Source organism: Acanthisitta chloris, unplaced genomic scaffold, assembly GCF_000695815.1.
Source record: "Acanthisitta chloris isolate BGI_N310 unplaced genomic scaffold, ASM69581v1 scaffold3242, whole genome shotgun sequence".
In the NCBI taxonomy this organism is placed as follows: Eukaryota; Metazoa; Chordata; class Aves; order Passeriformes; family Acanthisittidae; genus Acanthisitta; species Acanthisitta chloris.
The window spans coordinates 1-15,152 of NW_008661008.1; the positions used below are offsets into that span (position 1 = coordinate 1).

The 15,152-nt window shown below is 37.0% G+C and overlaps 1 protein-coding gene across 1 annotated transcript in view; it reads left to right on the forward strand.

Moving 5' to 3' along the window:
* Positions 1–1,056: 1,056 nt before the first annotated feature.
* ARMC4 (armadillo repeat containing 4) overlaps positions 1,057–15,152 on the forward strand; it is an 80,361-nt gene continuing 66,265 nt past the window's right edge. Inside the window, exons 1-9 of the mRNA XM_009070055.1 lie at positions 1,057–1,280; positions 2,898–3,055; positions 4,391–4,586; positions 5,155–5,261; positions 5,834–5,970; positions 6,989–7,102; positions 10,106–10,219; positions 11,380–11,414; positions 12,007–12,151. Of these exons, the coding sequence (XP_009068303.1) occupies positions 1,057–1,280; positions 2,898–3,055; positions 4,391–4,586; positions 5,155–5,261; positions 5,834–5,970; positions 6,989–7,102; positions 10,106–10,219; positions 11,380–11,414; positions 12,007–12,151 (1,230 nt within the window). The remainder of the gene's footprint in view (positions 1,281–2,897; positions 3,056–4,390; positions 4,587–5,154; positions 5,262–5,833; positions 5,971–6,988; positions 7,103–10,105; positions 10,220–11,379; positions 11,415–12,006; positions 12,152–15,152) is intronic.

A 15,152-nucleotide genomic window follows, 5' to 3' on the forward strand; every position in this document is an offset into this window, starting at 1 on the left:
TGTGTGTGGGTCTGTGTGTCTCTGTCTCTGTGCGTCTCTGTGTGTGTGTCTGTGTGTCTGTGTGTGTGTGTCTGTGTGTCTGTGTCTGTGTCTGTGTCTGTCTGTGTGTGTGTGTGTGTGTGTCTGTGTGTCTGTGTCTGTGTCTGTGTCTGTCTGTGTGTGTGTGTGTGTGTGTCTGTGTGTCTGTGTCTGTGTCTGTGTCTGTCTGTGTGTGTGTGTGTGTGTGTCTGTGTGTCTGTGTCTGTGTCTGTGTCTGTCTGTGTGTGTGTGTGTGTGTGTCTGTGTGTCTGTGTCTGTGTCTGTGTCTGTCTGTGTGTGTGTGTGTGTGTGTCTGTGTGTCTGTGTCTGTGTCTGTGTCTGTCTGTGTGTGTGTGTGTGTGTGTCTGTGTGTCTGTGTCTGTGTCTGTGTCTGTCTGTGTGTGTGTGTGTGTGTGTCTGTGTGTCTGTGTCTGTGTCTGTGTCTGTCTGTGTGTGTGTGTGTGTGTGTCTGTGTGTCTGTGTGTGTGTGTCTGTGTGTGTGTGTGTATCTGTGTGTCTGTGAGTGTCTGTGTCTCTGTGTCACTGTGTGTGTGTGTCCGTGTGTGTGTTTGTGTGTCTGTGTGTGCCTGTGCCTGTGCCTGTGTGTGTCTGTTCACCTGCAGTTTCTAACAGTGGGATCAGCCATGCAAGGAGAACCAGAGCACCTTCTGTTACAGCCTTAGCAGTGGGATCAGCCCTGTAATGAGAACCAGAGCACCTTCTGTTACAGCCTCAAACGAAGCCTTATGCTGTCAGCTCCCAGCATTTCTAACAGCACTAGGCATTAATTAATAAGAAATAAACTGAGTTTGCACTTGATTTCCCAATTTCTTTAAAATTTGCAGTTTGGCTTCTTCCAATCCCCCTTGCCCACTTCGGGGTTTTAAATGAGTTTAAAGAGTCTAATAATTCCTAGGTGTGTTTATTTCCAATTACAGCAGGCACAGGGCATTGCATTTACCCTTTGAGAGCTCTGTTTGCTCGTTCAGTGTCAGTGTCTCTTTGCTAGGGTGGAGTCCTGTGTTCCTGGCCAAGACCATGGGAGCAGCACTGGCGAGATCGGCTCAGTGGACAGCTACTGGCCCTGGGACTGGCACACTCGAAATCACCCCTTTGAATGAATCTCTTTTAAACCAAATTATCAAGTTCACAGAGGACTTGAGCACTAAGCATCCTCAGGAAGCTGCGTTTGTCTTCAGAGAGCCCCTTGAGTGGACAACACAGTTGGACTGTTCAGTGTTTGGAGAGGGTTATGAGATCAAGTAAGTCTCAACTGCAGCATGTTTTGAACTGTGAAGCAAAATGCTGCTCATTTAGCATAAAGAAAGCCTTAGTGTGTTTGGGAGGCTGAAATGGCTAAAATGGTTTTACTGATATATGCTGAAAATTTGAAGCTAAAATTTGTAAGGTTTTTTTGAGGGTTTGAGGCCATTCTATCTTGTTTGTGATGCAAACCTCTTTAGTTAGTGACCTCTACAACTTGCAGTGTCTATTCCTAGGAGTTTTTACAACATATGTCTATCAGTGGTTAACTATGTGACTTCTCTTTGTGGTAGGAGTTGCTCAGGTGTGGTGGGTTGACTTTGGGTGGTTGCCAGCTGTCTGCCAAGCTACTCTATCACTCCCCTCTTACACTGGACAGAGGAGAAAAATACAGCAAAAAGCTCATGGATTGAGATAAGGACACGGAGAGATCATTCACATCTTGCTGTCGTGGGCAAACTGGACTCGACTCGCAGAAATTAATTTAATTTACTACCAATCAAAAGTCAGAGTAGGATAATGAGAAATCAGGTCTTAAAACTGTGTACCTTCCTCCCACACCTACTTCTCCCCAAGCTAAACTTGACTACTGATTTGCTTTAAGCTCCTCATCCCTGAGTGTCACAGGCAGTGGGGAATGAGAGTTATGGTCAGTTCATGACAGGTTTTTGCTGATGCTCCTTCCTCCTCATACTCTTCCCCTGCTCTCTTTCCCAGAGGAGACAATCCTGCACAAACCTCTCCAAGATGAGTCCTTCCCATGGGCTGCAGGTCTCCACAACCTGCTCCAGTGTGGGTCCCTTCCACAGGAACAGACTGCTCCAGTGTGGGTCACCCATAGGATCCCAAGTCCTGTCAGCAAACTTGCACCAGCATGGGCTCCTCTCTTCCTGGGTCCACAGGTTCTGCCAGGAGCCTGCTGTAGTGCAGACTTCCCATAGGGTCACATCCTCCAGGCCTAGCCACCTGCTGATTTGCAGTGAATAAATTGGTTTACCTTGAAAGTTTCCTGAAATGCAGTTTAAAGGAATTGTATATGTTTTATTATGTGATGCTCGAATAATGCTCGAGATTCTTCTCAATTAATGTTCTTATTTTAAAAAGATGTAATTTCTGCTCCAGTTCACCCATAGGATCCCAAGTCCTGTCAGCAAACTTGCACCAGCATGGGCTCCTCTCTTCCTGGGTCCACAGGTTCTGCCAGGAGCCTGCTGTAGTGCAGACTTCCCATAGGGTCACATCCTCCAGGCCTAGCCACCTGCTGATTTGCAGTGAATAAATTGGTTTACCTTGAAAGTTTCCTGAAATGCAGTTTAAAGGAATTGACCCATAGGATCCCAAGTCCTGTCAGCAAACTTGCACCAGCATGGGCTCCTCTCTTCCTGGGTCCACAGGTTCTGCCAGGAGCCTGCTGTAGTGCAGACTTCCCATAGGGTCACATCCTCCAGGCCTAGCCACCTGCTGATTTGCAGTGAATAAATTGGTTTACCTTGAAAGTTTCCTGAAATGCAGTTTAAAGGAATTGTATATGTTTTATTATGTGATGCTCGAATAATGCTCGAGATTCTTCTCAATTAATGTTCTTATTTTAAAAAGATGTAATTTAATTTTTCTAGTGAAACAACTGTTCAGTCTGAAGCCAAAAGTAAAGATGAGCAACCACTGCTTCTCCTCTCAGCATCAACTCTCAGAGTTCGCAGTTTTGACCAGCTGTCCCACTTGCTACAAATTGCTACTGAGAAAAAGTTAAAGGAAGCACAAGCATGCCTTGAAGGTTTCCTTTCTTCTATTTTTTTTCATCTTTCCTCTCTTAAAAAGCATATCTTCTACAATTCATTTTTATGAAATGTGCTGAAAGATGTGCCTTCATTTTAAGTAGGTGAGGTCTTAATTCATGAAAGCTAAAGGTGCTGATCCAGAAGTTATTGAAGTTTCCATTTCTTCTTTTATTTACACAGAAATTAATAACAAAGAAATCTGGAATAAAGTTAAAATAAAACCATTGAATCTCATATAAAAGTTCATATATACTGAGTAATATCTCAGTTATTGCAACAGAGAATAGGCTTAAATTTCTAAAAAGATTGTCTTATTTGAGGCTAATCACAGTTTTTCCTATGTATGTAGTTGAATATTCTTTTAAAACATGACACCCTTAAAAAAGAAAAGTAAAAAAATTACATGCTGAAGACATTCTTACCTGCAGAATGTTCACAGTGAGTACTTCCAGATTCCTTCTCCCAATGACTTTAAAATATAGATACAAATACTTCTACTGTGTCATCTTCAAGTCCTAGATTTTCAAACAGACCAGAAGACATTTGATATGCTAAACTGGATATCCTCCTTCTACCTGGAGGTAGAAGAGATCAGTGATATTCTTTAGTAACATTAGTAGAAATTGCATCTGCAGTACTAAAATATAAATGCTCATACTGGATCAAGCTTCAGATCCATCTAAGCCAGGGTCCTGTCACTGACAGTGATCAACCATGAATAATAGGGAAGGATAATATGGACAGTGTATCATGCAGAACCATTCACAGATGGACTAACAGGGCAAAATGGTTTTGTCAAACACATTGACATGCAGTTATGTCACTGTTTACCAAAAAGAACAGCTGGCATAGCTGAGGAAGTAATGGGGCCATTGGGAATGCTGCTACAAAACCTTAAAGATGTTCTTTAACACAAAATCATATTTCCAAAATGATTAATTTTCAGAGTTAAGCCCATTGAGTTCCTGTTTTGGGAAATCAGCCAGGCATATTTTTGGGAAAGTGGAGTGTTGATAGAGGAACTATTTAATATTCACCCCTTGGTTGAATGAATCTTACTCTTTGCTGTGAAGAGCAGTTTGTTCATTATGAAAAAATTCTTTCTGTTCTTAATGTTTTCATATTCTTGAAACTACATTTCAAATTGCAATGGAGGGATGTGAAAGAACACATCATACAGTAGTATTTGATGAACAACTACGAACATTATAAAGTTCTTATTGTAAATTAATAGGATCAAAATCATTCAGCAGTTGAAATAAAAAGCATTTGTCTTACCTAATTATTTAAAACACAGTAGGACATTACATGGTTCTGTTTCATGTCTACAGCTAACAGAGATCCTATAGTGAAAATTCTTGGCCCTGAATTTGGGACTGTTGAAGGAGAAGATATGTCCATCTTGCATTTATTTGACAAAGTGAAAAAAGATGATGACCCTGAAACAGAGATCAAAATGAAAATCATTCTTCTTCTTCATCAGCTGGATTTGCAACTGCTTAATAGTTCTTTGAAACAGATTTCGCAGTAAGTTCATTTCAAATGGAAGCTCAGCATCTCAGCCAGTGCATTTTTTTTCTTTTACTGTTAAATCAGATTGGTTTCAACCCACAACATGTGTTCTTGGTGTGGCATAAAGAAATTTATTGAAATAACTTTCACTGTTGACTAAGTTATTGAAAAAACATTTTTTTTTTTAAATTTTTCTGTAGGTGTGGGTATGCAAGTGTGTGCCCACTAGTGTGGTTTTTTTATTGCATATGTTTTGCATTTTGGTAGCAAATTGAAGTCATTTGTACAAACAACAAAGTTGCAGTTCAATATTTTCAAGGAAATATTTATTTCTTCATGGAACTCTATTAAGTATTACATTGAGTCTGTTTCATAGTTACAAGGATTTTGTATCAGGTATGGAATCAAAATTTCACTAAATAGACAAAATTAAGAAAATCAGTGAATGATGAGTCATTTTCATGTTTTTGTTGCTATTATTGACATTGAATAGAAAAGAAAAAATACTGTGATATCTGCTTTTCATTTATGTGACTCTCTCCTTTTGATGAATGCATTTTAGACCATTTTCTATTCATTGCAGAGATATAAGACTAAATCCAGCTGCTGTAAATAATGAAGTGAATCTTCTCAAGAATTTCTCTGGGAAAGGAGAAGATACAGTACTAGAGTCACTGGAATATACATCAGGTCCAGATCTAATCATATCTCACTTTTACATAGACCTTTATTAAAGTACTCGATATCTGTGTGAAATTTTCTGACTTAATTTCAGTAATACATGTAAAGTGTTTATTTCTACCTTAAAGCTGCAAAGTAAAATAAAAAGTATTTTCAGATTTGCAATGTTGTTCTTCAGCCTTTACTTACAGAAATAATCTCCCAATTATATGAATATCTTCAGTGGAAGTATAGGAAGTGAATTGAGTCTCTGATCCTGAAAAGTGTGAAGCACAGTTACAGTTCTTGGTGGGATTGGGCCATGGGTCAGAGAGTTCTGCATGGTGAATAACTAACTATGAATTCTTAAGAGCAAGGTGTTGTTTTGGGAATTTGATTTGTGTCTGTGCTATATTGATCATTGAGCATAACTTCCCTTCCCTTCCCTTCCCTTCCCTTCCCTTCTCTGCTCTACTGTGAATTCTTAAGAGCAAGGTGTTGTTTTGGGAATTTGATTTGTGTCTGTGCTATATTGATCATTGAGTATAACTGTTCAAAATACTTTCCAACTGGATAAAAACACTAATTCGAACTGGTTACAGATTACGTGTTTGCTAATGGATGTCGAGCTCCTCCCTGGAGACAAGTGCATGGAGAAATTTGTTATTTAGTCATCAAACCCCATGACACTGATCCTTTGTGTATCACTTGCAGCACAGCAGGAGTGTTTTTAAACGGTGTAAGTAATAATAAAGGATACCAGGGGGTAATAAATATTCTTATGTGCTAAAAGCCAAACTCAATCAGGTTTAGGGTAGTGGTACCTTGTCTGTAAGACCTGCAGAGCACACAGAAGGAGAAGCCACAGTAATAAATTTTCCCAAATGTTTTGAGTGAGTTTTTGTAAGTTTTATACTAGAAGTGTGTTCTGCACCCTTTCCTAGCAGTGTTTGCTTAGCCTTAGAATGTGCACTAACAGTTCTTCACTACCTGTTTAAAGGTACTGGTGGGACTAGATGCCTCTCTAGTGCCTTGATGGTCTTGATCTGAGGTGTGATATTATTGTTTGTGGCTAATAGAGTTTGCTTTTGTCTTTTTATAAATGATAAGCAGTTCTTTCTCCTGTCAGTGGAAGCTTTTCAGAAATTATTTTTCTTTCTCTTTTCCTTTGCATTTTTCCTTTCAGATGGGTTTTATTTAGGCATACTACTCCCTTAGGTGGGTTGGGTGGCGCCCAGAGCTCTTGCATTCTTCCATCATTTTGAAGAGAAACTGATGCCTGTGAGGCATAACTCCACTAATTGATTTCCTAAGGGTTAAAAAATCCAGGGAGATACTGACTTGGCACATTTTTAATGGATGAAGCTCCTAAAGCTTAGGCAGTTGGGTCACATTATTTTCTGAGCCTTTTAGACGTCTGCCATACTGCACTGGAAGCTCATATTTATTTACTTGGTAGTTTGACATAAGCCATAAATTCTTTTCAGTGGAACTGCACATGGTACAATTAACTGATAGTAATTGCCTGCAAAATTCTGTATAAGATCTTTGTCATCTGCTGGGATCCACAGAGATGATCCACACATCTTTACAAAGCACTGTTGAAGTTAGATGGACTGTTCTGAGCATGAGTCTTCTGTCTGTCGAATTCATTACAGTATGACCTTAGTGCTCTTTAGTGCTATTTTATGATGCAGATTAAATTAACTGTGTAAGGCAAAACTATTAATAATTTTAAATGTATTCTTTTTTTTAAGGGTCAGCTAAAGGGTAAAGATATTGACTATGAAAGAAAAAGTGATCTATATAAAGATATAGTCACATTTTTAAGGAAGAGATCACCTAAATTTGTAGAAAATGTGGCTAAACAGGTATGTCTTTACTGGTACTAGGTGTGTCTTCCTCTTTGTACAAAAGTACCATGGTGAGAATTGCATTATAAACCTAGCTGAACATTTCTGTTCTTTATCAAAGATAAACCTATGATTAAATGAAGAATTTTGAAGACTGAAATGCATTTATTATTTTTCTTTGGATTTGTTTCAGTTTCCACTAAATATGTTTCTTTTGTAAATAGCAAATAATAGACCATTTCAGATATTATACTATCATACCTTCTGATGAGGTTTGATCCAATATGTGAGGTCAGCTTCCAATTTTGCATAAAATGTTTTGCTCATCTTCTGGTATTGTCCTTTATGGAACACTGGAAATGTTAAAGCAAGAAAATGTGATATCCTTATGAAAAATGTCAACTTTTTATGACAATATTTTTCTGTGATCAAAACCACTTGAATTTTTATCCTCATTCTTTGTGACCCAAACATAAAAAATAGCCCAACTTTTTTTATGCAAAGTGCCTGATTTAAATATCAATGCTGAGAGTTAAGCATCCACCTTAAACACTATGTCTTGCTTCAGCCACTGTAAAATGCAAGTGTTTTGGCTGTTATTTGGAGCTCTATGTTAGCTAGAATCACACTAGTTGTGTCATTCTAGTTTTAGTCGTTTCATCATTCCCAATAAAAACCTCTTTGTTTTTAGATTTGTGGTCATAGCAGAATTAATAACTTGCTGGTTAAATTCATTACAGGCCAAAACCTGACAAAAATTTATTGTGGTTATCTATATGCAATTTTAATCATACCATAGAATCATATCATGGAATTTAAGGGTTGGAATGGATCTTACAGATCATCTAGTCCCAATCCCACCTGCTATGGGCAGGGACACCTCCTCACTAGACCAGGTTGCTCAAGGCTCATCCAACCTGGCCTTGAACACTGCCAGGGTCAGGGCAGCTACCACGTCCCTGGGCAACCTGTTCCAGGATTATTATTGCAAGAAGGAAGTAATTAACAGGGAAATTTTCTTATCCTTTAGTTCTGATTTTCTGTGATGTAGGGCTGACATTTATTTTTCTGAGATACAGGTATTTGACAGTTCTGAAAGAAGGGAGCATTTCAAGCTGTACACATACATAGAGTAGTTTCTATTAACAGTAAGAATTAAATTATTGAGTTGTTCTGTTTGAAAGAGCAGTAAGTTCCAAAGTTCTTCATTTATCTCATAGGCAAGGATTTTTTTAATGCTATACCTACATATTGGTTTACACATCATAAATGGGACAACATATGAATGGTTTTAGACACAGTTACCGGTTTAATGTATTTTCAGTAATTTGGCTTCATTTTGTGCTCATGAAAAGTAATCTATGCTAATATTTTCATATTTTTTACAGTTCTAATCCTAAATGTCAATATAGATTAATGTTACTATTGACAATCGAGATAATATATCTGCCTTCACTGGTTTTCTGCCCATAAAAAGATATTGTAACTATTCAAGAAATGTGTACACTTATTAAAGAAGAGTCAATAAATAGAATTTATCCGATTTTCCTTCAATTATCCTATAAATTGCACAGTCAGTATTCCCTGACCATACTGAAGAATATAAATGATACCTTTTTTAATGATTTAGGAATATAATATCCCCTTGCCTTGCTGAAGCACTGGTTTAGTAAATTCTTCCTTCTAAAACTAGAATTTAAACAATTTAATACTGTAGAGCTGCAGAACATTTGTATCTGAGGGAAAATCTTCTCTGCTCTACAACTCTGAAAAGCACAGAAAAGCTGCATTTCCAAGTTTGCCTACATGAAGTAAAATATGAATAGAAATAGTTTTGATTTATTTTCTGAGTAGAGGAAAGCTTCAGAAAGCTCATTATGTACACATATATTGCCAAACCAATTAACTTTTATGATATCTGTCTGGCCTTGTTTAAGCCAACATCCAGAATTGCTGTGTTGGCATACAATGCTGTAGGAAACATATTTTTTAACTATGCTTAGCTGGTCAAGCTACAGCATCAGTTTCCCTGTGATTTTTCTGGTTTATCATGTGCTAAATTGTCTTATCTCGAGCACATTTTCAGAGAGAGAGAATTAGCATGAGTTAGTTTGGAATGAGACAGTTGGTTGGGCAAGGCTGGAACAGCTGATCCACATCAGGGACTAGTCAAAAACAGACCATACTGTGAGAGTCTCCTTAAAACTGCCTTGAATCAGATCCATAAAGGAATGTCTTCACCTATCTGGTAGTGACAGCTGCAATAATAATAACGATGATAATCACTAACGATCTTTCCTATAAAAATTGAATATGTTCCAGTAGTGAATGAAAGTTGACAAGAGTCCTTTCTGTTCTGTGTATTTTTGATCAGCCATGGTGCTAGACACAGACAGCTGAAGGATTGGTAGATGCCACTCAGCTCCATTCTTGTATGTGACTTGTTTTGTCCTGAGAGACAGAGGATGAAAACACTGAAATGGAATGTGTTTATATTAACTCTAAACTATATCAAATTAAATTACTTGGAACTGAAGTGTAGCAGTTTATGATAGCCTACTTTCAGTATTATGTGCACCACTTGTTGGTGAGAATTTTTTGTAAATCCTCTATGCAGGGAAATAGTGTTTATGTAAATGATCCATTGAAAGCAGAATGACTTTGCAATTCTAGATCTTACAGCTCATTTGGAATTAGGTTCTATAAAAATGCTTGTGTCACTAATTATTGGACATTTTAGAAATTGAACAACACCAAATAGTCAGGTCTGTTCAGGAAGTTCCAGATTGAGCTTGTTAGTTCATTTATTTCAAAAACTTTAATTTGCACAGGATAGCCACTACTTTCCTAATTCATGTTTTGTTCTTTTAAAGACAGTATTTTTTGTGTTTAGAATCTAATTCTGCATTTCATGCATACAATTTTTAACACATAATCCTAGAATTGTGCTTATAACTTAGTGTTTTAATAGACATGATTCATATAACAATATGACCGACAAACAATGTCTCCTTTTATTAGGAATATGTTTTTTTTAAAGAACCAGCACATGAGAAGAATTATCAGTATGTGGAAGTGGTTGATGCTAAGGCTTCTGGCCAATCCCAGAACCCTAATGATTTTACAGAGGAGAATGTATGTGAGAACCTGAAAAGTTCTGTAGCAAGGAAGAGATTCATTTGCAAAACATTAGAACCATCTATGATGTGGAAGAATACCAGGCTTTCTGCTTCCCACAGATAAGTAGTTATCTTTGTCATTGAATTTTCCTATAGATCTCTCTAAACTCTGCTAATAAATTGACTACAGGTTATAAGTTTGCATTTTTGTCTAGTTAGGGCAATAAACCAAAATTTACTACTTGTTAATTTCTACGAAGAGAGTTCTTAAGTTTTTTTCTGTCATGCAATGTTTTTGATGTTATGTCATTTTCACAGGAAAGCAGGGAAATATCTTGCAGCCACCTGCAGTACTGATCCTCCAGGACTGTGATATCATAATATTTTTGGTGTAAAATGCAGGACAAGGTAGAAAATCTAATCAATCCACACTTTCTGAGGGAGGCAAAAGTGATCCGTAACAGAATGACTCTTACTTATTGCTACCAATTTTTAATGATTTCATATTATATCAGCCACTTTTCTAGCTCTGCTTAGCAACAATCTTCAGTAATGAGATTATCTCAAAGTTTGAACACCCAAAATAGTGTACATATATTGGATATTGTTGGATTTGTCTTCTGAAATCAGAACTGTGTTTTGTTTTCATGTTTCCTGATTTTGTGTTCATGGAGGAAAAGGAATATCTGAAGAAAAGCTTTTGATTGCCATCTTACAAAAAACAGGCAATATCTTCTCAAGTCTGCCAAGAAACATTTTAAGAGATATTGGATGTGACCTACAGTCATCAGTTCAAAAAAGTTGACTTTCCAGGGCAAGAACTAACCTTTTTCCACGTTGTTAAAGTCTAGATTTAGTGAAATTAGCTGTAATCATAAGTAATATTTTCTTCTATTGCTGTGACTGAGATAGAGTGACCAGCCCAGGCTCAAAAAGACATTTTAAGTTAGGGACGATAAAGCACCAGAGATTTTGCCCAGCTGGGCCTAAGAGTCTTTTTAGAATATGAGGAAAGCAACATATGATCAAAGCTATGAAACATCTCGGTGTGTGGAAGAACTAGGCAGAGTAGAACTCTTCTGCCTGGAAAAAAAGGGTGACTAGAGGAGAAGAAAAATAAAGATAATCATGACTGGGGACAGTAAATAGGAAACAGATAATCACTGTCTCTTCTAGGGCAAGAATAAAGGGCATCAAATGAAAACGAGCCAGTGAGATCAGTTTAGAACAAAGGTAGACACTTCTTCATACACCACATAGCTAAGCACAAATTCTTTGCCTGACAGCAAATTCATTTATTTATGTGAGTTCAAAAAGAAACCAGGCACATTCATTGAAGAAGAATCCATCCAAAAATGTTAAACGCGTGGACAATCCAGAGTTCTCTGCATCACAATCTGGTGAAGAATATTCTGGAAAAAATAATTTACATGTACTTTCTTTTTTTTTTTTTTAATAAACCCAAATATTTTAGTGACAAGGCTTCAAAAAAAGATTCTGGAGGAGAAGGGAAAAGTAGTAATGTATCTCTGAAAATAAAAAAGAAAGCTGTTGGCACTTCTTCAAAATCTGTTAAAATTCAACGGGTGTCAAAAAGGTATGGGTTGCTTATTTCTCTTCCTGCATTTTTTCATTTTTATTTTCCCTTTCTACAGTAATTATCACCATACTTGCTGTTTGGTAATGTCAGTTGTAGTTTTCTAATTCTTTTATTAGGTAGTGTTGTCATGCCTGCTTGAAACGTGCTTGTCTATATTAGTTTACAGCTGTTTAAAATTGGTGATTCTGTTTATTTATATTCAGTAAAACATCAGTCAGGTTTGAAGATCTCAGTGAAAGCTCCTCAGAGACTGAGGAAGATGAAGTGCAGCATCTACGTCGTCAGGAAAGAAACACTGATTTATCACCAGAATACTGGGGAATTCAGAAACTTGCCAAATATGTAAAGGTAACTAAGAAGCTTTGATAAATTGTATTGAAAAAAAAAAAAGATACCAGACCAGCTCCTCACCCTTTCCACATTCCATGTATTTTAGAATAGCTCTGCTATGCAGTATGTTCAAATCCTGGAACTGTGGACTTTCCTATCACACACTTACTTTTAATCTGCTATTTTTGGCTTATATAGACCTTTAGATTAAACCATCTGTTCAGTGTTATTTAAAACGTAAGATGGTATAGTCTCTTTATTAATTATTGGGTTTCTGTTTTGCTTTTTGTATGAAACTTTCCAAGATATTTCTTTATGTGGATAATAACTTTCAAGAGTTTTTATTAAAACTGAATAGTTGCCTAAACTCTTTCATCAGCTGTGATTAATGCATGACTGAAGTAATTCTAACATGGTCTTGTGTCTGGATAGATGCTTTAGTGGACAAGAAAATATATGATAAACAGGCATCCTCTAAAACAAACCAAAAAAAAGCTCTTTTTTTTTTTAACACAGACTTGTTGAAAATCTTTTGGAACCTATAAATATAGATATTTAGAATTCTGAATATGTCTGAAACACATCAAAAACCCAACAACCCTCTACTATTCTGGAAAACTCTAATTATGTTTTTCCCTCAGGAGAAATTCCTTTACAACTTTGTGCTGGAATTTATGTTCTGCTAAGTTACTAATAAAAGCACTGGCTTATTTATTTTTGTGAGTACAGCTACAGAGTGTACACATCCGACTGATAAAATGATGGTGCTGGCATTTGGTACAGCAGGAAGAGTAAGTCATATGAGGAGCAGCTGACAGAGTTGAGGGAGTGTAGCCTTGGAGAAAAGGATGCTCAGGGTAGTCCTTATCGCTCCCTACAAATCCCTGAAAGGAGGTTGTAGCAAGATGTGGTTGTTCTCTTTTCCCAGACAGCTCGTGGTAGGATGACTGGACATAGTCTTCAACTGTGCCAAAGGAGGTTCAGGTTGGACATCAGGAAGAATTTTTTCACTGATAGGGTTGTTAAAGCATTAGAACTGCCCAGGGAAGTGGTGAAGTCACCATCCCTAGAAGTATTTAAGGAACAACTGGAAGTGGCCCTTAGAGCTATGGTTTAGTTTACATGGTGGTGTTCAGTCAAAGGTTGGAGTTGATCATCTTGGAGATCTTTTCCAACCTTAATGATTCTGTGATACTATGAATAAATGCTTGGGAGGAATAAGGAAAGTTTTGGCTCCTCCCAGTCCTTTAACCATTGTAGAAGAGTAACTCAGCCCTTTAAACTGTATTCAGAGGACTCACACTGCTTGTTCTCAGTTCATGTATGTGGGACCTTGCTAGTGGTTGTACCCAAAGAGACAGAAAAACATGGATAATACAAGTCTCTGCAACTATCTTTTCTAGGTTGGACCTCTATATTCTTGTCATTTTGCCTATGGTAAAATAATCCTTTGCAAATGTAATCTGGAGTAACATTGAGCATGTATTGTGCTCAGCTGTTCCTAATGCTGAAGACACAATGTATACATTTTACAAGATACATTCGTTCCTATTCTCATGCAATTACAGTGAAAGATACTCGCTGAAGACACATTTTACAAGATACATTCGTTCCTGTTCTCATGCAATTACAGTGAAAGATACTGTTTTCACAGCTTTCAGTCTGCTAATAGTTTGGTTCTGTGTTATGGAGCAGCTCTCTGTACTATTCTGAGAGCTCAGAGAAATAGCCATGCTGCTTTTTAATAAATACCCATGTCCTCCTGGAGAAGAGACTTGAAATTCATTACTGCTGATGAACTCTCAGTAATCTTTTCATTGGCCCATTTATGTACCACCCTCTTTACCAACAAGGCTCTTTGCTTCTGGTTACATAATTCTCAAACTCCCTTTCCTCTCTAGATCTTTTATATAGTCTTTATATTTTAGTACAGGACTTGATTCAGCATAGAAATTCATATCTAGGCTTGCATGAAACCATTCTGAATGAAGAGTGAGAATGGCAAATGGGAAAATATGTTTCTCATGCACCTCTGTTTTAGAAATTAGTATATCGTATTCCAGCTGTCAACAAGCAAAATTACATAATAGTTTAGAACTAGGAAAAGAAAGGAGAGCATTTTTGATCAAATAGCAAGTACCTGTTAAGAAGTTTATAGTACAAAATTCCATAATATGAAAAAGTTTTATTATGAAAATTCAGATGTATCCTCACTTATGTATTCATGGACACCTGAGTCCTCCAATAGTTCTTTAAATTAAATGTCAATTAAACAAAGCATTTGAAGATATATTTTAAATAGTTCTGTGTTGATTCTTAGCTACGTAAAGCAAGAACTCCCTAGTGTCAGATAAAGCTGGAAGAGATGCCTCAGTGCCATACCACAAACAGTGGTTGAAATGTTTTATTGATGGAGTGCTACTTTAGCTTGCACATGGAATTCATTTTAATTCAAGTATAAATATTGCACTTCTGGCCAGACTTAGGAGATTTTTTGGCATTCTTGTTGTTCATGTAGGCAAGTGTTCATGACACATGCAACGTAAGAGAAAATAAATTTATGACTGTGTTATTTAAGTACCTACAAGCATATTTGTATAGCAGCACAAATTTCAAAGGTTGAATACATTGTTTGCACATCTAAAAAATTTAACAAAGTGCCTTAAATAATAAATGTTTGAGACACTAAGAAAATACAATCATGTGTAGAGGCAACCGGTTTTGAATGTCTGCTGAAAGTAAATGTGAATCACAATTCAATAAGACTATAAAAGATCAATTTGCAAACAAAAAATTCTGTAAAACCTGAAAGATATGTAGTTTTTACACCAATGCTAGATTGTCATTAAATGTTTAAAGGACAGTTGCTTTTTCCATAAAGCAAACTTGCTAGATGCTGTGAGTTGTGCTTGTAGGCTCTGTACTTGTACACCTCTTCAATGGAGAGAAAATTCCAGCGCAGGGGAAATTCCCTTCTGACTTTTTGCCCTTCTCCACTCCCCTTCCTTTCTGGGAAAGA